Raw genomic sequence first — 25,872 nt, forward strand, 5'->3', positions numbered from 1 at the left:
TTTAACCTCCAGAATTGGCAAGCCTTGGTGAACCTCCAGCAGTGTTATATGACCCTGATTTCAGGTTACTCAGCCCTTTGTGATTGCCTCTTATCCCAACATTTACCAGTCTATATTGGCTGGGGATGGTGGCTCATGCTTGTAGTCTCAGTGCTTTGGGAGGCCGACGCAGGAGCATCCCTTGAGGCCAGAGGTTCAAGACCAGCCTGGGCAACATAGTAAGACCCTGTCTCTGCAAATAAAAATTAGCTTGGTGTGTAGTGGCAGGTGCCTGTAGTCCTAGCTACTTGGAAGGCTGATGTGGGAAGATTGTTTGAGCCCAGGGTTTCAAGGCTGCAGTGAGCCATGATTGTGCCACGGCACTCCAGCCTGAGTGACAGACCAAGACCCAACTCCAAGAAAACAACAAAAAACAATGACAAAATGAGTCTATTTATGATTGTCTTTCTCTATTGGTATCATTCACTAAAGTTGGAATTGCATGTGACTTGGAGGGCTGATTTATGTGTCTAACACAAAGCAGTTGCTCAGTAAAGATGTGTAAACACTAAAAATAAGCAAATGACAACCTTTGCTGTGTTTCTCAAAGGAGGTTTATTTCTCTTTTTGGTATTTAAAGAAATTACCATTGCTCTAAACAGTTCGTTACTTTCCATTTATTGAATACATACCAGGAACTTGGCCAAGTTAGCATACATTATTCAATCACAAAGCCTTAAAAGGTATGAACTCATTATGCTTTATTTTCCAGTTAAGAAAATGACCATGATACTGCTTCGTATTCAATGCAACAGTATAGGCAAAATGACTAAATACATGTCTAAATACATGACTTTGCACTTAAAAGTTCAAGAAGTCAACTGGTAGGGCTTTTGATACCAGAGCAGCTTGGAAGAATGGTTCGCGAGCCAACGGGAACTGTTTACTTCCAAATGCAATTCAGGGTGTGTTAGGAAGGAAAATGCAAGTGAAACCTTCCAGTAAATACCAGGGCTGTTGAGAAACTTGCTAATTATGCCCGTGTTATCTGAGTGTTTGTTTTGTGTTTCACTTTGCAGAATTCTCTCCTCTAAGTCGTTATTATTTTACACCTGGCTGCCTACATTGATAGTTTTGTCCCAATTATGTACTTCTAGATTGCTTATAAATAGGTGAGGATGATTCCTCGCTCATAAATTTGATAGGCTTCTGCATAAGCTGTCTATCATAGTTTCAAAGTTGGTATCTGATGTGGATGGCATTTACTGCCACCTAGAGGCAACACATGCTAATTGCAGAGAAAGTATCATATGTTAAATGTTTGAAATGTTAAGATTCTATGGCAGTGGCTATAATGATACCTAATGTGACGGTGACTTTTCCCCTAGTTCCTGCCTATATATGGGTGTCAATGTAACATGTTATACAGCCTTATTTGGAAGGCAGGGGTGGTGAAACAATGAGTTATGCTAATAATGTTGCACGGTCTAGGCAAACAGCACAGCAGAACTTTCCGCAGAGATGGAAACCTTCTGTATTTGCATTACTCAGCATGGAAGCACTAACTACATGTGGCTCTTGAGCACTTGAAATGCAGCTAATGCAAACGAAGTTAAATATATTATTTTAATTCAGTTAAATGTAAATTGTCACATATGGTCAACTGTAGGGGACAGCACAAGTTTGTACAATTAGAGCCTCAAAAGAATAAGTCAATCACCTGGTTATTGGAACTGCAGAATGCCAAGTAGTCTTTTCAAATTTTTTACATTTAATTATATTTTATCTGCACAATTACCTGAACAATTATGTAGGCATATCTTCAGATTCTGAACAGCATCAGTTAAGAAATACACAGTCTCCTGCCTTTAATGATTATTACCCCCTTCTTGATGAGGTTCCCACTGCCCACCTCCCAACCCCAGCAGCTCCCAGTCCCCTTCCTTTGCTTTTTCTAGCCTATAGTGCTTTTCTCTGTCTGCCAACACTCTATTCATGGATTTATTGTCTGGAATGATGCTCCCCAAGGGCAGGGAGTTTTGTCTGCTTTGCCCACTGCCCAATCCCAGATTCGTGATGAGCACTCAGTGGATGCTCAGAAAACACTTGTTGAATGAGCGCATGCATGCATGCCTTAGCATTTTCTTCCCTTCTCAGATTCCTTAGTTCTGATCTTTTCTTGCCACTCAGAGCAAGTAAAAGCGCACTGGAACAGAGCATTGTGGTCCACTCAACCTCTTCGATTTCTTCTTGTTCTTTTAGCAGACAGATGATGCAGCACCGACGGATGGCCAGCCCCAGACACAGCCTTCCGAAAACACGGAAAACAAGTCTCAGCCCAAGCGGCTGCATGTCTCCAATATCCCCTTCAGGTTCCGGGATCCGGACCTCAGACAAATGTTTGGTGTAAGTACCACCTTTCTTCTCAGCAGTATCTGCTCTGGGGTTTCCAGAGACCTCCCTGTCTCGTGTAAGTTTGGGGGTATTTACAATACTAAAGTTAGATGTTTGCATGGGGAGAAACATTTTAGAGCCTAGATTTTGGATATATTGTGGCTAGGATCTCTTTATGGTTTTAGCATGTATTTCTGTACATATGCTCACCATGTATCTACTTTGCCAAGTGGTTTTCTTCGAAGAAGTAACTTGAAGGCCAAATGGAAAAAAAATTCCTAGATGACCCACTGTTGAAAGAAGCCTATTGATGGTCCTAAATCCAATGGCCCAGGAAATCATACTGTAGCAAAAATACACCACGAGTCCTCTTGGTTTTGCTTTCTTTTGCAGTTGTCAGATTATCCAGAGGGTGACTCATAGTGTATTCCTGCATTCCCTAGTCTTTCCCAGGCACTGTGCATTTAGATTTCAGATGCAGCAACTCATTCTGCGTAAAGCTGATTTTAGCAAACAAAGCAAAACCCTACCACCAACACCAAATGAGCCACCAGTTTCTAAGTTCATGTTGATTCCTGAAGTCTACATTCTTCTGAAATCAGTGACAGGGATTCAGAGGCACTTACTGTGGTGCTATATGCCGTAATGGGTAGCCATGCCCAGGCACCATGGTGAAACACAGAGCAGGCCACAAGTCACAACTAGCCCAGGAGAAAATAATAGCATTGCTTTTTTATAGATCATCTTGCCCCTGATTATTTTTTTCTCAAAGATATCTTCACTATCCACTTTGGGAAGCCCTGAGTTTGCCATTTCTTTGACCTCCGTTCAACCAAAGGACAAGGCTGTGACAGGGCTTGGATATCTTTCATGTTTGTGAATGTAGCCAATTTGCCCATGACATCCCAGCAATGATAGCAGGTGCCTGTGGATTCAGTGAAAAGAATTACATCCTTAACATTTGACTTAGAGCAAAGGTGGGCTGCTCAGAGACTCCTCCTCTAGGAGTTTATAAATGGATGCAAATATCACAAAAGGAACAGGAAGATGCCCATTCTGAGCCACGCTGGTGTTGTTCTCCATATAAAATGGAAGGCTCTGGTTCACTACTCAAAGGCACTGTGTTGGGAATTAGCTTGCACCTTTTACTTCTTACACACATATGATGCTTATCAAGTATGCATCTGACACAAAAGCAGAACAGGCATCCTAATATTTAAGATACCCAGCTTTGAATCCTGACATTTCAGAGGAAAAGGTCAGCTCTTGCACTTTTATCTCTCTCATTTGGTAATAACCTTGAGTTGAGCCCCTCCAACTCCTGCAGAACAGAGATACCCTCGGGCACTTTCAGGTCAAAGATGACTTTGAAAAGTGCAGAGCATTCAAAGTGAGAGTTGAGGTTAAGTGTGTGTGAGGCAGTAAGACCAGGTTTGAATGATGGGCGGTAAGAGGAGTTATATTCTCTTTGCCATGTCAGGTTAGGAAGACGTCTTGCTATGCAGTCTGTTTTTTCTCATCAAGTGTCACTGTGATGTTGGCTTTGAATTCAGTTCCCTTAATGAGCATCTTGGCACTCTTTCATGGTGTCACTCATTGCAGCTCACCCCAAGTTGCACCCCTAAGGGGGCTTTCCCCCCATGGTTTTCTTAGTTATCATGAAAGTTACTGCAGGTTACAATGCTAAATCACAGAGGTATTCAAAATATTCACAGCAATCAGAGAAGGGATTCTGAGTCTGTCTAGTCTGATAGAGTTAGGGTAGACAGCAAGGAGCAAGATCTTGCCAAAAAATTGTACTACCTGTCATCAAACCTTGATCCAAATATACTAGTTTCAGGGCTCTTGTTTTTATTTATTTGTTTATTTTTATTTTTATTTATTTATTTTTTGAGACGGAGTCTCACTCTGTTGCCCCAGCTGGAGTACAGTGGCACGATCTCGGCTCACTGCAAGCTCTGCCTCCTGGGTTCTCTCCATTCTCCTGCCTCAGCCTCCCAAGTAGCTGGGACTACAGGTGCCTGCCACCATGCTCGGCTCATTTTTTTGTATTTTCAGTAGAGGCGGGGTTTCACCATGTTAGCCAGGATGGTCTTGATCTCCTGACCTCGTGATCCACCCACCTCGGCCTCCCAAAGTGCTGGGATTACAGGTGTGAGCCACCGCTCCCGGCCCGGTTCTTGTTTTTAAAAAGACAAGTTCTCACTCTGTTACCCAGGCTAGAGTGCAGTGGTGTGATCACGCTCACTGCAAACTGTTGAGCTCAAGGGATCCTCCCACCTCAACCTCCCAAGTAGCTGAGACTACAGACACAAGCCACCATGCTTGGCTAATTTTTAAGTTTTTTTTTTTTTTTTTTTTTACATAGAGATGGGGTCACCATGCTTGGCTAATTTTTAAGTTTTTTTTTTTGTTTTTTGTTTTTTGTTTTTTTAAATAGAGATGGGGTCTCACTTTGTTTTCCAGGCTGGTCACAAATTCCTGGCCTCAAGCAACCCTCCCACCTTGGCCTCCCAACGTGCTGGGATTACAGCGTGAGATGTGAGCCACTGCACCCATCCAGCACCTGCCTTTTTTTGTGACGAAGTCTTAGTCTGTTGCCCAGACTGGAGTGAAGTGGCATGATCTCGGCTCATTGCAGTCTTTCTCTTGAGTTCAAGCGATTCTCGTTCCTCAGCTTCCTGACTAGCTGGGACTACATGCGTGCGCCACCACTTCAAAGTCAAGATTTTCAAGCAACTGACAAGATGTCAGTTTGGCAAGATGATAGATACACTTAATGCCTATCAATTAAGAGAATGCGCCATGCTTTCAGTAGCACAAACTTAACCTTGTTCATTACAAGTAGCATCTGTGTCCATTTTTTGAAAGTATTATTTTTTCTGAAAGATTTTTTGAAAGCTTTATTTTTTTCTGTAAACTTTGTCTATAAAAGTACCAGGAACGTACAGATTCACAGACCCCCTTGTAATGACTCTTAAGCCTCCTTAGTTTACAACCACCATTGTAAAGAAATGCAGTTTTATGCACTAAAAATCTGTTCTTTCCTGCCAAACGGTGGTGGTCACAGAGCCATTCTTATTATAGGATACATTTAGTGGCAGGAATCACATTGTGAAGCATCTATAAACATTCTCATTGGCTCCCCGCACTGGAGTTTAGGGATTTTAGGAGGATTTCCTCTTTCAGGTCATAGTTACTGCAAGGAACTACAGTCTAACTCCAATTAGGTACTTCTCACATCATTTGAACATGAGACATCTCTCCTTTTGGCGCTCTATCCTGTCTTTGTCTTCCCACTTTGACAGGGGTTACAGTGAGGACAATTACAGAAAAAAAGTCACAAAGATCTTTGTGCTTCCCCCCACCCCTTTTGTCTCTTGTTAAATACAGGCATGAGATTTTAAAGTCAAAAGCGAAACAAGACAAAAAAGCAACCTCCTTCTTCAAACTGCCTAAAACTTGGCAGTGGTCATTACAACGTCTGTAACTATTAATAATTCGACCATGCCATCTGCAACCATTGCATGCCTAATAGTTACTGCAGGTGACTCATTTTATTTTTAATTTGTATCTTCAGCACTTCATGAAGATTGGGATTCTGATTACCTTTTTCACCTTGTGCTTCAAATTCTTTACTTTCTACTCAATGGAAGCATTTGTTCCCATGTTTGGCATTAAATCTTCTAGCTCATCTTTTTTTTTTTTTTTTCATTTGAGATGGAACATTCCTTGGGCAAGATGTTATATGGCTACAATATACAAAGCAGAAGCCACAGTCTTTAAAAAATACCAGTTGAGGTCCAAGTGAATGGAGCTGTTCTGTACAGTGGCATTGGTATTAAATGGTTCCTTGGAAGGGATGTTAGTTTTGTATGTGGCTCCTTTTACCTGGAACTTTGTCTTCATGTTAGGTATCAAGCATGAGCATGCATTGTCTTTACAGATAAATGTTTGATGATCTCAAGAGAGGAATATATGGATTTCTAACAAATTAATTGCAATATATTGTGCCCTGAATAGAATGTTTAACTTAATATTTAAAATTTAAACATTCTGGGTTTGAAGTGAGAGAAGTGGATTGTGATATATCCAGACCTCTGCTACAACAGATGGATGGATGTTCTGCATGCCATCACAGAATTGTCAAACAATTGCTCAGTGACTGCAGTTCTCAAATTTACACAACACCCTTGTTGATTCCTCAGCCTTACTTTAGGGGTCAAAATATAGACCTCTTGGCTAGGCATGGTGGTGGCTCATACCTGTAATCGTAGGACTTTGGGAGGCCGAGGTGGAAGGATTGCGTGAGTTCGAGAATATGAGACCAGCCTGGGCAACATAGGGAGACCCAGTTTCTACAGCAATAAAATCAAAAAACACAAGAAAACAAAATACAGGCCCTCTGGGCAGGAAAATAGTCCACTGAATCTCTCTTTATTGTCACAAAAAGCAGATCACATGACTTTCAGCACATGCAAAGGAAGATTTCAAGATCTCTTTTCAGTAATGAGATGGGCTTCCCTGTACTTACGATGTTAATGCAAAGTTCCGTCTACCATGATGTAATGAGGAGTGAAGCAATTATAGTGGGACAGGGCATGGTACCTTCTACTTCTGCATTCTGAACACGAAGCTGACACTAAGAAAAACTGGGACGATGCCTTTCCTTGGCCTCTATGCACAATCTTTGAACTAACCTTTATGTTTTATGCTGTATCCATTGAACATCTTTGACAGTTTTTCAAAGAAATATTGTTTGATCTGAGAACATCTAAAAATGCTTGGTACATAATTGCCCAAGTGTGTATCTGTGAACTTCTAGATCTTGTTTTGTTTTTTCAGACGGAGTCTTGCTCTGTCGCCCAGGCTGGAGCGCAGTGGCACATTCTTGGTTCACTGCCACCTCCACCTCCCAGGTTCAAGTGATTCTTCTGCCTCAGCCTCCTGAGTAGCTGGGATAACAGGCTCCTGCCAGCGTGCCTGGCTAATTTTTATATTTTTAGTAGAGACAGGGTTTCACCATGTTGGCCAGGCTGGTCTTGAACTGCCGACCTCATGTTCTGCCCGCCTCAGCCTCCCAAAGTACTGGGATTACAGGTGTTAGCCACCGTGCCTTGCCTGGATCCTGTTCTTGATATAGCTATTGAGACACCTTGTGTGGATTTGAGGCGTTGTTGAATGCAGCTGAACATTGCTGTTGAGCAAACAAATGCTAGTTATGTCTGCGAATGAGTTGTGTCTATTTAAATTGAAAATGTGCCAGCTGTGTTTACATCATTAGTTGCAAACTTCCCAATTAAACTGTTGATACTATAAATATAGTACACAACTGTCTTGGAAATGGGGCTTACATCAGCATTCTTCTTCGGGCTTGTTTCACTGGCTTTGAGAACCGTCAACCTAACAGCAACTGCCACAGAAGCAAACTTTGAGACCATTTCAGGGCAGCTGATGTCATTGTTTCATTTAGGGAATGACACATGCTAAGACTGCTATTTGATTGGTTCTGTCTCAGTCAGATCTTATTTTAAAGGAAATGTTTTTGGGTTGACTGCCTAGAGAATGTTCCGTAGATGACAGTTGCATCGTGGTTTTGGAAGAAGTCCTTGTCAAGCTTCTCTTTCTGTAAATATATGTGCTTCTAGGCTCTTATGCCTGAAATAAATATGATAGCGTCTGTATAGACTGAATATTCTAGGGTGTTTGTATCAAAATTACTGCTTGAGGAGTTCACAAAACTGGAGGTTTCTTTACTATGAAATTCAGTTCACATTTGAACGGCAAATCCTTCATTTCCCCCATCTGAAAGTTTTCTTCTATTTCCAGTGATTTTTCTCTGCCTAAAACTAGGGCACTGAAAATGCTCTGTGAAGGAATTCTCTTGACCAAAAGATCTAAGTCCACAAATTGCAGGATGAGTTAGCTGCATTTTGTTGGCATTTCCATTGTGTGTACAAGCAATGTGACCCGTTTCTGTATTCTCTTCTGAGTATTTTCTCCTTGGTTTCTTCCTATCCTTTGCTTCTCTGAGCAGAGGTACTAGCAGTTCTTTGTTTCACAACTAGAAATATGCACGTCTATGCTTCCCCTGGCTGGATAGTGTATGGATCCTGAGGCATGGGCACATTTCTATGGTACAGAATGACAAACTTTTGGTTACTTTTTTCCAAGGTCAGAACTATTTTTGTTTCAAGACTGAGCTGTCTGTATTCCAGTGACATACGCATTTATTTCTACTGTTTGGGGAGGATGGATTTCTTTGTACATTCCAGAGGATAGCATCTGTATGTTCTAAATAGTTTGTTTCTTGATTGTTAGTAGGACCCTCTTGACATTCACTCTCTGCGTCTCTGGATACTCTGACTGGAACACATTGGTCAGGCAAACCTCCCCTGCTTCTCGTGTGGTCTTTTTGCTTGTTCCTTTTTCATCCTGCCCCACCCCTCACCCCAGTCACTCTGTCCTCTGCTACACAGAAGTACGTGTAATGCTCTCCACTCGGAGGGGGGAAATGGAATACAGAACCTCTGAGGGTCATAAACGATGCAATTAAAATCCAGAATGCAGAAGTAAATGGAATGATAGGAAAGCTCAAAACAAAACAAAAAAAAAAGAGGATGGAAATATTTATGTTGCCCTGTTTTTTAATCACTCAAAGGGCATTTGCTCTCATTCTGCATGGAGATAAAATTCTCATTTTATTTTTCCCTGGGCCATGGTACATGATTTTACATCACCCTCTCTCTCACCTTCTCATATGCAGGTTAGGCTATTATACTCAAGAAATAACCACACTACTTCGTGTGATCTCAGAAAACTGAGAAACTTCCAAGGTTGGAGGAAAGGATTTCGGATGTTCTGATGCCCGTAGTTCTAGGGCCCATACTCCCCATTTTGAAATGTGAATCCGGAATTGCTTGATGTGCATTTCTCACTGGAAACTCCAGATTTCACCAATTTAAAAAATATGTAAGATGCAGTCATTGAATTTGAAGTTCAAATAAACCACAGATATTAAGTATAAGTATGTCCCAAATATTGCGTGTGACATATCTTGAAAAATCTGAACTTTAAACTTAACCAGGTGTCTGCATTTTATTTGTCTCTATTTATAATCTGAGTCTCTGTTTCTGGACTTTTCATACAGCCTAGTCATGCTAGTTATCTAAAATCTGTTTAACACTATAGAGAATTATCTTGAGAGAATTTCAGCCCAAGCACTGATTACAACTGCTGATACCATCATGGTGATGGTGCCTGGATAGTGGAGTTTGCTTTTGTGTTCATACTTTCTTTCTCATATGATAGAGCTGCTCCTAGATTTTATGTGAGCTGGGAGCCAAAACCAGTCACATCAAATTCTCACTGGACATTGATTATCAAAATCGCATTTCATGAAGGGTGTTTCTCCCAGTGTTTGGTGGGATAGACCAGAAGGGTCATTGTATGTACATACTAGCCACTTTTAAATCTTTGCTGCTCAGTGCCTGGGAATGCAGACATGCACACAGGAAAAAAAGAAAAAAGAAAAAAATATAGAAATCACCTCTTAATATTTTGTACCAAGCCCTGTTTGTGTGTTCCATCATAAGGAAAAAATATGGGTGGTTTTATTTTCTCTTGTTTCAAGCACATGAGCCATAGAACATAAAATGTATATCCTTGATATTAAGAGAGAAAAAATTGGCATCGGAAACAATTACTACTGTACCTAATAATGGCTACTGTATTTCTCCTCTTGCTTATAAGATATTTCTATTTCTTTGCAGCAATTTGGTAAAATCTTAGATGTTGAAATTATTTTTAATGAGCGAGGCTCAAAGGTAAGCAACTTAATTCACTTTAGAATTGTTTAGTTTATTTTTAAATGTTTGTTGTAAGGGGAAACAACTGCACTGTCTTAATCAGCTCATTGTGAAAATACACTTCAGTGGAAGTTCCTTTAGAGACCACCTTCCATTTTCAAAATGGTGGGAAAGACATCGGGTTCAGTTTAAAATGTATAAGGGGAATAATTTTAAATTGCTGTTTTATATATATATATATATATTTATCAAGTTTCCAGAGGAAAATTATCCATGCTTAAAAAAATAATGATGTTGCTACATTTTTGTTTTTCAGTGATAATTATGTTCTTTATATTAAAAAGTGAGTTGATAGTCTCATGAGCAGGTAAATATGTGATTATTCTGTATTAATAAAGTGCAGTTATTTTCCTGGGTTGTAGGGGAGAAAAATCTCATATACACCAACCTTTTGAATGTAATTTTATTCATTACTATGTTTACCAATCCACATTTTGCGATTTGCCATTGCTTTGAGTTTGTTTTTTCAAGGAAACCAATTTTTAAATGGATTCCCTAGCTCTAATCAAAGTCAGGGGCTCTATGGGGAGGTTTGGGATCAGGAGAGGTTCTATTTCAAAACAGATATATGGGCTGGGTGCAGTGGCTCATGACTGTAATCCCAGTACTTGGGAGGCTGAGGTGGGTAGATCACCTGAGGTCAGGTGCTCAAGACCAGCCTGGGTAACATGGTGAAACCTCATCTCTACTAAAAATACAAAACTTAGCTGGGTGTGGTGGCATACACCTGTAGTCCCAGCTACTTGGGAGGCTTGCACCCGTGAGGTGGTGGTTGCAGTGAGCCAAGATTGCACCAGTGCACCCCAGCCTGAGTGACAGCAAGACCCTGTCTCAAAAACAAACAAAGGAAGTATGTTAGGAGAAGAAAAAAAACACAAACACTTCTAAAGCCTCCTCTCTATCAGTGGTTAACCAAGGGTGGTCCCAGACCAGGAACATCAGCATCACCTAGGAACTGATTAGAAATGCAAGTCCTCAGGCTCCAGCCCTGACCTGTTGAATCTGAAACTCTCATGTTAGTGCTCAGCAACTTGTGTTTTAACCACACTTCCAGGCCTGTCCTTAAAATGATCAACGCTGTGTCTCTCCTTTTAGACCCATGCCAAGCCTTCCCTGTGAGTGTAACAGGCAGTGGTGCTTACTAGTGTTGGGCTTTGGTTGTTGCTGCTTTTCTTCAAGTGTCCTCTTACCACCTGCACCCACAGAACACTCAGGAACCCCCAGGAAAATCCCCAATTGAGGAAAACAACACATGAGGCCTATCAGCAGACACAGGGGGTTAACAGGGAGAAATGATGGAGAACAAAAAAGATATGGATCTTGGGAACCAGAAAGTAAATGCTTTCAATAGCTCTGCCAGGTCTCCTGGCTGCCACTCCCCAGGCTGTTAGGAATTTTAAGTTCCCTTCTCCTTGCATCCTCACACTATGAATGCACATGTTGAGAGATACTGGTGTCAGCCCATTTACTCTCCTTACACTGGCAATTTGGGGCAAGTCAGCATCATGGAGGGTCATTAAGTGGTACTGGCTTTATTTGAAGTGTCACAGGCCACAGTGCCAGTTCTTTTGGGCATATATAACCACCTTTGCCCCATAAAGCAAACCTTTGAAATTTTTGTTTTGGACAGTTTTCTTCCCTCCTAAGTTGATTTAGTACTAATTAGCTAGAATGATGTTGATCGCATCAAGGAAAGAAAACCGCAGTATTTTCTCCTCCACGGCCAAAGTGATGTTGTAATCTGTCAGACGAGTGAAAACAAAAGCAAAACAGAATCCATTACACTTTGTGATTGTGTTCCTTCAGGGACCTTGTCATTTTTCCGTAGCTTCAGATATTTTACAATCATTCTCGAACTTAACTCTCTTCCTGCTTCTTGTATGAAAATTATTATGGGGACTATCTCTATAACTGCAAAGCAAAGTGCATTGAGAGAAAAATGTGCCCAGCCTAATTCTGTTCACTCGGGCCTTCTGTATTCTTGGCAAAATTGTAGATGACCTGAATGTTGACCAACTTTGTTCTGACTCTCAGTCTGTCTATAGCAGCACTGCCTTCAAAGATGTGTTTGGTTTTATTTTTTAATATGTTTAATTTATGTTTTGTTTTGTAACTTTTGCCAGTTGAAGAAAGCTATTTAATTCCTTCTGAGAGCTGTTTTGGGACATTAGAAGAATATCATTTGCTATTTTGAAAGTACAATGGCAATACTATTTTTAAGACATCTTCCGTCATTCCCATGATTAGTCTATCTCTGGGGGCTTCAGGAAAAAGACCATTTAAGTTTGCTGCATCCAGATCCTGACTTTGTGAAGCTGCCTTTTTTTGGTCTTTATTCTTTTGGTTTAGGAAACATCCAAAATAGCCTCTCTCAGTGGGTATGCGCCCTCTGAAAGAGCTTGTCTTGTAGGTGTTGGAGCTGACTGTTTAGGTACTGCTGGAATGGCACTGAGACAGTCCAGTTGGAACTGCTAAATGGGGGCAGCAGCTCACAGGGGTATTTTTCATACCTGACATTATCCTTTATGGGAAAGGGCCTTCTTTAGATGAGCATTTCCATTTTAATGGTTCAGAAACCTGAACCATCGCTATGGCCTCATTTTCATCATTTGGTGCTGGACAGACAGCCAGAAAAAGAGTGGGCCCTTACGAGCCAGGAACTCACCTTCTTGGCTCTCATTCTCTAGAGCAGTTCTTCAGGCAGGCCACTCACTGCTGAAGGCTGTGTGTGCTGGGTGTGTGCGTTTGTGTATGTGGACATGGAAACCCATACGTACTTCAGGGCTGGATGCGCATTCCAGCCCTTTAGGAAGCTGAGGTGGGAGTATTGTCTGAAGTCAGGAGTTCAAGACCAGTCTGGACAACAGTGAGACGCCATCTCCACAAAATAAAAATTAGCTGGGCATGGTGATACACACTTGTAGTCCGAGCTACAGGGGAGGTTGAGGCAGGAGGATTGCTTGATCCCAGGAGGTCAAGGCTTTAGTGAGTTATGACTGCACCACTGCACTCCAGCTTGGGTGACAGAGTGAGACCTTGTCTTAAAACAACCAACCAACCAACAAGATACATGCACAGACAGTAAGTATATTATCTTGGAAATGTGTAACTCAAGTTTTTAATGTATGGATGAATAGCAAGACTGTGTCACCTAACAATACAAAATTATTCGGGTGTGGTGGCACATGCTTGTAATCCCAGCTACTCAGGAGGCTGAGGCAGGAAAATTGCTTGAACCCAGGAGACAGAGCTTGCGGTGAGCCGAGATGGAGCCATTGCACTACAGCCTGGGCAAGAAGAGTGAGTTCTGTCTCAAAGAAAAAACAAATCTACACTTTGATCTTTGATTCAGTAGATATCAGTAAGTGTTTGTTGCATTTCATGAGAGCCAACCATGAGTAAGGCAGAAATATTTCCTGTCTTCATGGACCTTCCTGAGTAGCAGGAGAGATGGACTAGGAAGCTGAGTGACTGCAGTAGTCTATGTTGTTCTGTGGTGATGTGAGGGGCCGCTAAGAGTTTGAACAGGCAGACGGATATTGTGAGAAGGCTTACTGGAAAGAAGGAACATGTAAGCTGAGAGTGAGAGATGCATAAGAATTTCCCAGAGAGGGGAAAGAGGGATGTCTTGCAGGCAGGAGGAGTCGCATGTACAAAGGTCATTGGAGTAAAAGTGAGACGAGAGGGCTCAGAGTCCCATCGGAAAATGATTCTTCAGATACTCATCAACAGCTCCCCCATCTTCTGAATATGATTTCCCTGCACCAGAAACTAGAGGACTGGATTTTTTCATCTAAGATGAAAAATCCGTACATTCATCCATCCAGCATGCTGTAAGTCTTTAAGATCTAAAATGGTATATTTGCATGAATGCAAAAAAGGAAGATATTGCCTAAAAATACAAAGGATGAAAAAAGAACAATAACTAGGATACAGGAGGATCAGAATGTATGATTTGCAAAAATATTTTAAAGTAAGCAAGTCACGCCGGTCTGGCAATCCTCTTAAGGCCCCTGTTATCTGCCCTACTGATTGTACCTGTTCACAGCAGGGCACAGACCACCGATTTCTTTTGTTCAGTAGCATTAAAGGTAAACACTGGGAAGATGTGTCTCTGACTCCTCTTCTCTGTACCCCTTTCTTGCAGTCTTGATTTTTTAAGCAGTTACACATCAGCATCACACTCAGCCCTATGCCCAGCAAGCCAGGCTCAGAATGTGCTTGTTTTGTTCTCCTTTTTAAGGCAGAGGTAAAAATATTCATCTTTTATAAAAACTGCAAATTGCTGTTTCCTTGAGTTAGAATCCTGACCATGAGGCAGGTCAGAAAAAAACCACCTTAGCACCTGTTCTTAAAGTTGCCTGGCACCTGTGCTTCATAGCAAAGGGTCCCTGCTCATGGAGAGGACCAGGTGAGGTCTTTCTGGTTACATTGCAACCCCCAGGTGAGAATTTTGATAACCTGCTAACCCAGGGAGGCCGTGCCACTTCTTTTCTGAATGGGAGGTAGAATTGTCCAGTGGAACAGGCAGGAAAGTCTGTTTGGCATTTTGATAGTTTTTCTGAACCCAACTTTGGCAAATCTCAGCTCTAAATGAGGAGTACCAAGTAGCTGACAAGAGAGAAAGAACTTTCGTAGAATATAATGAGAATAATAATAATAAAAGAATTAGTATATTCTCTTCACTTAAGAAGTGAGAACTTGAGAATAGATTAGGCTATTTCCTTTTTAGTTCGTGCCCCTTCCTTGGGATTCAAAATGTATTTCTCTTTCTGCCTTTGTCTCTCCTAAACATTACATGATGCTGATTTCAGGGCAGTGGGTGTGCCTTGGGTTCAGACATGAAGCATGAGAGCAAGATTCTGGAGGATGTTGGACAGGTGGGTGAGTGTTCAGTCTCACCTGGCTATGTTCTTCCCGGTGCTGTGGTAATAATGACTGCTAGTTCCCATCAGCAGAAATGACACCACCTTACCCTCCAGCTATACCAGTGGGGCTATGGATTTTCTTGTCTTGCCTAGAGAGAATATAAATCCAAAGCCCTCGTTTCTCTGATTCCTTTTGGAATATGTGGCATGGCTATGGTTGCTAGGAAGTTAGGCGCCTCAGGGAGGAAGAGAACGTTGCCAAGAAGCCTGGGACATGCGGTTTTTAGCTGTACCTCTACGTGTAAGCTCCAAGTAACTGAGTCAAAATCTACAGTCAAGAATCTATAGAAATCAGCAATACAAAATTCTACTTATTACAAAAATGAAAACCTGCTGTTTTTGAGACAGGGTCTCACCCAGGCTGGAGTACAGGGGAACAGTCACAGCTCACTGCAGACCCAACCTCCCGGGCTCAAGCAAAAGAATGTTCCCACCTCAGCCTCCCAAGTAGCTGAGACAATAGGTGTAGGCTGTCACACCTGGCTTTTTTTTTTTTTTTTTTTTTTTTTTTGTGGTGGGGGGAGACAGGGTCTTGTTCTGTCATCACAGCTCACTGCAGCTTCATCTCCTGGGCTCAGGCTGGGATCACAGGGGCACACCATTACACCCAGCTGATTTTTTCTTTTTTTCTTTCTTTTTTTTTTTTTTTTTGGTAGAGATGGGATTTTGCCATGTTACTCAGCTCGGTCTCAAACTCTTGGGCTCAAGTGATCCTCCTGCCTTGGCCTTCCAAAGTGCTTAGATTACAGGTGTGAGCCACCATGCCTGGTCCAAAACCTTCTTTGGATGGTTTTGATCACGCATAGTGAAATGACAGGTCATGGAAATCAAATCACTGGGCCACTCATTTTAAGTAAACACATTTCTGGACTCCACTCTGGGATTCTAATCCAGTAGATCCAAAGCAAGGCTCAGGAATCTCAATGTTTAATGTGCTGTCAAGTTCCTTCTGATGTGCGGCTAAGTTTGATAGATACTGGCCAAGAGTTAGAACCGTCAAATTGAGCAAAATTCCCCTAAATTCTGTCTTTTTTCCCTTTGAAAAACAATCATTTCTGAAGTATACAGTTAACAAGTATATTTGCTTACCCAATATGGGCATAGTGCATGCACAAGACTAAGTAAGACCCTTCTGTTACAGAGCAAGTCGTCTTAAATGAATCAGATAATTCAGGCTTATCCTAATCACAGACCCTCATGATGGGAAAGATTATGGAAGGTAATTTGGTTCAATCTCCTAAAGAAACGTTATTTTTCTCAATACAGTTCACCCTTGAACATGGGTTTGAACTGTGCAGGTCCACTTATACGTGAATTTTTTTCTCCAACCAAAGGCAGTATTTACAGGATGTGTGACCCGTATATAGAGGGCTGATTTTGTTGTATACTCACGTTCCATGATATACAGAGGGCTGATTTTCTTCTATACTCACGTTCCACGGAGTGACTGTGGGACTTGAATATGCAAGGCTTTGGGAATCTGGGGCGAGGGTGTCTTGGAACTAATCTATAGTGGATTCTGAGGTACAGTTATCTATAGAATCCTGACAAATAATCATCTATCCTCACTGGAATACATCCACATCCCCTGTCCTCTGCAGCTGATGAGCCTATTCTGACTGTTGAAAAGTTCTTAGCCAGCCCATTGGACAATAACTTTTTGTTTTATTATACTTTAAGTTCCAGGGTATATGTGCACAACGTGCAGGTTTGTTACGTAGGTATACATGTGCCACGTTGGTTTGCTGCACCCATCAACTAGTCATTTACATTAGGCATTTCTCCTAATGCTCTCCCTCCCCCAGCCCCCCACCCCCGACAGGCCCTGGTATGTGATGTTCCCCACCCTGTGTCCAATACCTCTTTAGCCTTAAATTTGGAGGTCATTATAGAGATCTAATGAAGGATTGGGAGTTATCACCAGTTGGTTGTAACTATCATGTATTTGTAATTATTGTGCATTTCTTTAGTTAAACTGGGTATTACACTGTCCCAACTAAGCTTGGTGCCAACACGGATTATTTGATGCTAAAAGGAGCCCCAACGTATTGCTTGATTTCACCCAGTTTACAGTGAACAGTCAGAAAGAGCTGGGGATATTTATGTGGAAATTGTTCAAAAGGTTGGTGTATATTTCTGAACAAGATGTACAAATATTTTTAGGGGCTTTAAAAATAATGTGTCATATTTTCTGTACTTAGGAACAATGTCAGTGAAGACAAAATATGGATTTTGACAATATAGTTTAGTGGGGTTGATTTTTGAGGTTGAAATATTAAAAGCCAATGTACCTGTGGTAAATTAAAAGGTATATATGTTATCTATCAGTAAAAGAGGAAGTGGCCAGAATATTATTACAAATTACATTCTATTTACAAAGTTTCTTTGCTACCTGTTGATATGAAAAGTAAATATTGACCTAATGCCAGAACTTTACAATATGGGTACACCTTTCCCTTTCTGGTTAACAAAGTAGGATGGAAGATTGTCAGATTCAAAAGCAAGTATGCAATTTGAAGAGTGGGGAAAGTATGATCACAAACATTGAATTGTTTGTATTAATCAACTGAAGTTTATTTCTATTCATTTCATGTGACTTTTTTGTTTACTAGACCAAAGAGTTTAAGATTTATTATTAAAAAAGGTCTTTCCTTTTTTAGGCTTTTAACTTTTATTTTTGAGAAGTAAAGGCTGTAGAATTGACAAATTTGAATAACCCTAAAACTGCATGAAGAAGAGATGTTCTTAAAACCACACGGCATGACTCTGTAGGCAATGTTAGAGGATTTTGGCATTCATTGTTGAATTTTGTGCACACGTTTTATTTTATTTTATTTTTAATTTGCATGTCAAAAAAGTGGTTCCCTTTTCTTTTCCTCGTTATTTCATTTTATTCTCTGTGAAGACACTGTAAATTTATTTTGATCTCATTTTCTTTTCGTTAGATTTATTTTCTTCTGTAGTGACATTTAGAAAGGTATTTTTGGTATCCTTCTTTGAATACTTCAGGGGTTACAGCTAACTGGTGACAGAAAAAAATATCTTGTTCACATTTGTCGCTTAATTATTGCACATCTCAGTACTCTTATAATTTCTCTAATTTGCATGTTACAGAACTGAAGCCAGGACAAGAAATAGAAATTAAAGCGAGAGAACATTACCAAGTGGTCGTTGACTGAAATAATAATCTGCATGTTGTTTTCCCTTCTCCCTCCTGCATGCAGGGATTTGGTTTCGTAACTTTCGAAAATAGTGCCGATGCGGACAGGGCGAGGGAGAAATTACACGGCACCGTGGTAGAGGGCCGTAAAATCGAGGTGCATGTTCAAAATATTTTCCTTTTCATCTTTTTTATAAATGTCTGCTTCACGCTCATTCGTTGTTCCAGATGCATCATTGGCGTCTTGTATGTGACCCTATTCCCCCTCATTGTTTATATATATATATATATTTTTTAATACATAAAAAGGAAAACTGGCCTTACTTTTTTTTTTTTTTTTTTTACTTTATTATGTTACTCTTATTACCACTGAAAGGTGGATGGCAAACGTGAGACAAAAGAAAGGTTAATCGGAAAGGGTTTTTTGTTGTTGTTATTTTCTATGTTTTATAATCAATGGGTGCAATAGGTTCCAAAGAATAGACAGTGTTGCAAACCAAACAAAATACAGAACAGTTTATTTTTCTTTTTCTTTCCACTTCAGGGTTGAAGAGGGATCCACAGTGGTTTGCCAATTAAACCAAATTGGGAAAGCAAAAATGATTGTATTTTTTGTTTTGTTTTGTTTTGTTTTTTGGAAAAAAAAAATCAGAGGTTTTTACTAAACCTCTCATTTTTTTTTTAAGAAGCCAGTTTGAATTTCTGTATTGTTTTGAGAACAAAGTGAATAACCAAACAGGATTTCCTGTTCAATATCTGGCCCCTGTTCACTGAAAGCATAAATACCAAAATACTGACACTCAGAGTCTGCTATTTGTGCCACTGGGATCTCCCGCAACGTAGCCACAGGGTCATATTTGTTAATTTTTTTTTTTTAATACCAGTTACAAATGCTTTAGTCTTTGGAGTAAGATGTTGCATATTTTGCCTTTCATTTTCCCCTTCGACGATAACGCTTAGGCCCCTCACCAAACTCTCAGTAACCATGGTAACTGTATACAAACCCATGCTGGCGATGGTGGTGAATGGTAAGTGGTGAAGTCCATCTGCCGTTTCACGTATTTAGTGCTGATATATCTATATACATATATATACCACGTGAATTTTTTTGACTTGTCGTATTAAGTTTTCTTGATGCTCTATTTTTTTGGATATTGGTACGCCTGTAATTGAGTGTACGTTCTAAGCTAGCCTGGGAGGCACTGACTGGATTGAGTTATGACCGGTGCACATCTTACTCAGATTGTTAACTCCATATTGTGTTAAACAATGCACCCTCTCTTTTATCCTTTTGTTAGCTGTGACTTTAAAGCTTGAATGATTTTGTTAATTCTTGCGATGTAAAAGGCTCTTGTTCCAAGTGTTGAATGCTAGATGTTGCTTTCCTGATGGTTCTTTCCTCTTTAAGTGTTGCACACGGCTAAGACTTGTTTGTCCCTTTTTTTGACATTTATGTTCCCTTGTACCTTGTCTATTCTCTCTTCTCCACTGCATGCTCCTTCATATAAATTTTATTTTATGTTAAAAAAAATATTGTTTCTGTGTTACCATGGAGTACACGCATGCTTTTAAATCTTCAATTATGCAGTATCTTTTACTTTGCTTTTACTGTCTCTTTATTAAACTCTTAATGATATGACATTGCTTTATTGAAATGATTTGTAAGTTAAATGGTTATGAAGTACATGTAATTTTAAAAATGTATGATTTTGTTATGCACCTACTGCCTTTTATAAATTAAAATGCATTTTAGTTTTCAGTTTTCTTTTTTTAATAAGTAATCACGGTCATAATGCATGCAACTAATTGAATTGGGAGCTGGCCCTAGAATATGTGCTTATTTGAGTTTTCTATGTACATAGGTAAATAATGCCACAGCACGTGTAATGACAAATAAAAAGACCGTCAACCCTTATACAAATGGTAAGTAGAGATTGGCCTTTTACAAGAAATTCTCTCTACCTCTAACTCTTCAAGTAATTTAACCAGAGATTCTATTACAATAAGCTGTGTTTGCTGGGCATTGACACTGTTTTTACTACTGACCTGCTGCTACAGTGAACCACCTACATCAATAAGGTTATTTTCACAACAAAGGCAAATGGAGTGTTCAGGTTAAGTGTGTAGGCCCTTTTTCCCTTCTTTCTAGAATAACTCGTTTGGGATTGTGATGCAGCAATTATTTGGAAATTAGTTTGAGAATTTAATTGGTTATTACAGTAAGTTGAGGGGAGAATTGGAGGTTTAGTTTGTTTGCTTTTCAACACCATCTCCTCGTTGATTACTAATCATTCCTGGAGGTGCAATCACATAATTTATTCTGTCTTTGAGTCTTCTCCAGAAAGATTAGGCATTTGAAGTGGTTTGGAGGATACCTCATGTCTGAATTCCACAGGGTTATCAGAACATGTGATTGAGTTATTTGTTCCTCTCTGGGCTGCTCAGTGTTATTTTGGGCTAGTTGAGAATGTTGCTGTGTATTGCACACCCCATCAGGACAATGCAATTTCTGTTCTTATCAATGAAACTTCTGAAAACTCCTAAAAAGCATTCACATATGAGTCATTAAAAATGTTCAAACATTTTGATTCTTTAATTCTTCTCAAAATAAGTATCTCTTAAGATATATGGGGGAGAAACCTGCCACTATGTTAATCACTTACTTAATTGTACCAAAAATTAAAGCAATGAAGTTGAAGTATAGACACATGATAGAATATTATGCCCATTAAAATGAGCAGGATACAGACCATAAAGGGTCTCATAATTAAAAAACTGAAATAAATGTTTACAGCATAACTTTAGATAAATGATAACATGCTAAAATGCTAATTGTTGTGTTAAATTGTGAGGCTGGCAAACATTTTTTCTTTGATTCAGCTTTATAAAATAATATAACTTTATTACATCAAAAGGAGATATATGGAATTTTATACTTCTAAAGTTTTAATTGCACAAGGAGATACAGACTTTTTAAAAGTAAAAAAAAATATATTAAAAGAAACATTAAAGACAAGTCTAAAATATATTTTAAATAACTCCATTGCCACCCTGGTTTCCTACCTCCCTATCACAGGAAGCCACTATTACAGATTGCTGTCTATAGTTTTATTTTGCATATTCATGCCTATGCATGTAATAGGTGTTCATTTGTAGTATTCACAGTATTGTATACATTTTTATGTGAATAATATCATGATACACCTGATAATTGGGTTTTTATAAATCTATATAGAGTTCTTTCAGTGTTAATATATACAGATTAGACTAATTCATTTCATTGGTTACATAATATTACACAAAACGGATAAATGAGTTTAATCAGAACTAAATCCTGATTATTAGATCATTGTTTTGTTTTATTGTGATTAGCAATGTATTGTCACTTGGTAGTTTTGTTTTTCCTGTTTCTTTGCCAGTGACTACCAATTTGACAGTCAGTTTGCTCTTAATTTTAAAAAGGGCATCATTAAACAGGGATATACCATCTATATAATAGGGCTCTAAGTTGAAAGACCAGAAGAATTGCTTATTCTGCTGACCATTTTTCTCAGCTTTATCAACCAAGACATGCCTTTAAATGGTATAGACTATCTTCACACCAGACTTTTAATGCCCAGTGCTGAACTGAAGCAAACCTCTGATTTATGAAACTTGCTAGATTTAAAACATGGTGACATCAACCTGACGGTTGGGCATAGTCTTTAATTACAAAGTTGCACAGTTGCCCAGGCACATGTGAGCCTGTTTATGACTAGCTGCTCATGTGTGCTGAGTGAGAAACTGGAGCAAGAAAGCCAAATATTATTCCATAAGCCATGTGCATGTATATTTATTTTAAAAGAGTTATTGATCAATTTTATGCCCAGGGACTGAAAACTAGACCTGTAGGATTTTTTAAACACAATTCAAAGCCCGTTTATAAATAACTAGCTTTTCTGGAATATGAGGTATGCATTATGTGAGGCATTTTAAGTGCACTAGACACAAATGAATTCCTGTAAAGAGGACATGATTATCCCTACTTTAGAGATGCAACACTGAGGCTAGAGAAGATGAAGTAATGAAGCATTTTTTTTTTTTTTTTTTTGAGACAGGGTCTCACATTTTCATCAAGGTTGGAGGGCAGTGGTACAGTCTTGGCTCACTGCAACCTCTGCCTCCTAGGCTCAAGCAATCCTCCCTTGTAGCTGGGATTACAGCCATGTGCCACAATGCCCAGCTAGTTTTTTACTTTTTGTAGAGATAAAGTTTCACCATGTTGCCCAGGCTGGTCTCAAACTCCCGAGCTCAAGCAATCTGCCTGTCTTGGCCTCCAAAAATGCTAGGATTATAGGCATGAGCCACCACTTCTGACCTAGCATTTTCTTTTTATTATGAAGTAACAAAATCTTGTGACCATGCCTGCGTGTGTGTATCAGGCATCACTTTCCCTTTGTCTTCTTGTAGAAATGCACTCAAGTGGCAACCAACTACAACAGCAAAAAAAAAATTGTTGACTGTGCAACCTCATGTTCCTGCCAGATGTTGCCTTGCATATCCCATGTCCCATTCCAGGTAGCCATGCACTCAGTTTCCAGGATTAAGTCATACAGGTCTCTCATCCATGTACCTGTAAGAGGGAACTCAGAATTGTTCTTGTCACACATACTGAGTATGGCACCTAAGGAGTTGATGGATAGACACAGTAGAATTTATTTAAAACACAACTCAGGAGGCTGAGGCAGGAGAATGGCCTAAACCCGGGAGACGGAGCTTGCAGTGAGCTGAGATCCGGCCAATGCACTCCAGCCTGGGCAACAGAGCAAGACTCTGTCTCAAAAAAAAAAAACAGAATTTATTTAAAACACAAATGTCAATTCTAATTATATAAAGACTATGGCTTCTATAGTGGAGATTATGGAGAACTTTGGTATTCAAAGAAAAGTAGTCCCAAGTTTCAACTCATGAGTATCGCCACTACAAATAAATTCCCTTAAGTGGCAATACAATATTACTGATAAAATATAGGGCCCTTTCAAATCCTTAATAGGCAGGAGGATAGAGTTACGGCAAAAGAGGTAAGTCAGGACCAATAAAGTCACATTGAAATGAGAAAATTAAGCCATCGGTGAGGTTCCCTCATTAGCTTCATATTTCATTCTCGCAAAGCATAGAAATTGCACTTCAGCAAAATTATAAATTACGAGAGCTATCAAAGTTTCAGGTCATCTCCAGGTGATGAAATATAGTTATCAATGCCAGTATCACATTCATACATTACTTCAATCACATATCCAGAAAAAGTTTTAGCAGCTGCAAAGTTTCCAGTGATAAAAAAGACTGAATTCTAAATGTGATGGGATACCTGTCTGTTAGAGAGGTTTATAGTTAGTAACATAGAGGGTGTGGATACTATTCTCAGGATATTTAAACAATGACATAAGGAAAAGCTGTAGAATGAGCTGTAGTCTTCTGGATGTTCTATTGAAAGGTTCCACAAAGAGAGAATTGGACTATTTCTCTATTGCTATTTCTCCTAAGGACACCTACCCACGTGGAGGAGTTGGGGTTTGCTGTATTCTTTGGGGATCAGATGTTGGATCTGCATGACAAGATTGAGAGCTGAATTCACAAGGATTTCCTGGATACTGGGGAAGCATGGGTGCTAGACATGGCTTTTTCATTTTCTTAGAGATGTTAGGAAGGATGAAAATGGGGCAAACACATCCAAGACTCCAGAGAGAGGTAGACTTTGTTGCCAGTGTCAGTTCTGCCGTTCACTGGCTGTTGAATTGTAGTCAAGTTGTTTAAACTCTCCATGTGCCAGCTCTCTAGTGGGAACTAAACAAATGATGGGAACTACATCATAGTTCTTTGTGATAATTATGAGAGATCAAGTACTCAACACAATGCTAGGCATGCAAAGCGCCCTAAAAGATTTTTTTTTTTTACTGCTATTTATAGCCCAGTAGTATTTGATTACACAGTCTCAATATTAAATCATATTATTCCTTTATTGTCATGGATAGTTGAATTCCCTGATAGATACTAGTTTAAGGATCAATTCTTCAGATGCTAAAAGGGGCTGAACAGGTAAAATAGTCTTTGAAAAACTCAGTCTTTTGGGACTGGCTATTGTTTCCTTACTGAAGTAAAGCAAAATATTTATGTACAAGGAAAAATCAACAGCACTACCACCACAAAGTAACAATAAAAGATCTCAAACATTTGATCTCCTCGTCAGGCTCACGATGGGGAGCAGTGGCACATGTGACTAAGTAGGGAGTTAAATGCAGTAACCCCTGGCCACCTCTAATAAGTCTGTCTATGAGGGATTCTCAGCTGAAAGTTACTATTTCTACCAATGTTTCAAGATAAATAGAAATCCCGTATTTTAGACAGAATTTAAATATTGGCAATAAATATATGCCATTAAAGAATACTGAGTGAACCCAAACAAAACACCTTTGTACCCAACGCACACCTCGCTTCTTTTTGTTTGGTATTTGAGAGTTGCCTCCTGTATCGTGCCAGCTGCCGGGTCTCTGGCATCCTTAGTGTATGTCTTTAGAAAGCATTGACAGGCAGTGTTTGTAACTCCTGTAGTGTACATAAGGATGCTCTCTGGAATGCGTTTCTTTGATATGTAACCCAGTAAAGCCTTAGAGAAAGCCTGTGCTGATGTTTTTTGTGTGCACATTCAGACTTGGTCTTTTAACACCCAATGCAGTCATAGTTAACACTGGAGGTCTTAGCCGGCATATTTTAGAAATGCTGACACTTGACCTGTGACAAGCTAAATTTGGGGAGGGGAGTGCCAATTTGGATGTAGCCCCTTGAGTCCCGGCCACAGAGGGGTCTAAACTGCTTGTGTGTCTGATACAGAGCCAGACCCCAAGACGTCTGGTCTCTGCTCCATTGCCTTGTTACAGGGCTGGAGGGGACCTGGGAGGCTGGGACCAGTGGGCCTTATCAGCTGTTCTCCTTTTGTTGTAAGCCTCATTGTTCAGTTTAATGTCCTTGATCAAAATCTCTGAATTTGCAAGGCCTGGGGACATACACAAACTGCCTAAAAAATTAAAAATGGGATCATTTTGTTCATTTTCCTGACAGTGCAGGCTCTTATCTCCAGCAGGGTTATCCCAAGGGTCTCTTCCAGGTACGAGGAGGAGTCACAGGGAATGTGGGTCCATTTGCATGTGATTTGCATGCATTTACATAAGCCCACATGAGCTCTGTAAGTCTGAGTGGAGGTGATTTTCAAGGGCTGGATTCCAGACCAAATGGACATAACAGACATTTACAGAATACCTTATCCAACAGCTGCAGAGTACATCTTCTCATCCACACATGGAACATTCTCCAGGGTAAGCCACATGTCAGGCCACCAAACAAGTCTCAACAAATTAAAAAAAAAAAATCTAAACTGTATCAAGTATTTTCTTAGACCATAATAGAATAAAACTAGAAATCAATAGCAAGAGGAACTTTGGAAACTGTACAAATATTTGGAAATTCAACAGTGTGCTCCTGAATGTCCACTGGGGTCAGTGAAGGAATT

General features: G+C 39.9%; 1 protein-coding gene across 11 annotated transcripts in view; it reads left to right on the top strand.

The window, feature by feature from the left end:
- LOC111551668 (RNA binding protein fox-1 homolog 1) overlaps nucleotides 1-25,872 on the top strand; it is a 1,700,664-nt gene that overhangs the window by 1,564,812 nt on the left and 109,980 nt on the right. For 10 of the 11 annotated variants that reach the window (XM_026446850.2, XM_023225717.2, XM_023225712.2 and 7 more), the window contains 4 exons: nucleotides 2,242-2,385; nucleotides 10,146-10,199; nucleotides 18,394-18,486; nucleotides 20,192-20,252. In XM_026446850.2, coding sequence (XP_026302635.1) covers nucleotides 2,242-2,385; nucleotides 10,146-10,199; nucleotides 18,394-18,486; nucleotides 20,192-20,252 — 352 coding nt within the window. The remainder of the gene's footprint in view (nucleotides 1-2,241; nucleotides 2,386-10,145; nucleotides 10,200-18,393; nucleotides 18,487-20,191; nucleotides 20,253-25,872) is intronic. The other variant, XM_023225716.1, reaches the window with a different exon arrangement.

Source organism: Piliocolobus tephrosceles, chromosome 17, assembly GCF_002776525.5.
Source record: "Piliocolobus tephrosceles isolate RC106 chromosome 17, ASM277652v3, whole genome shotgun sequence".
Classification (NCBI taxonomy): Eukaryota; Metazoa; Chordata; class Mammalia; order Primates; family Cercopithecidae; genus Piliocolobus; species Piliocolobus tephrosceles.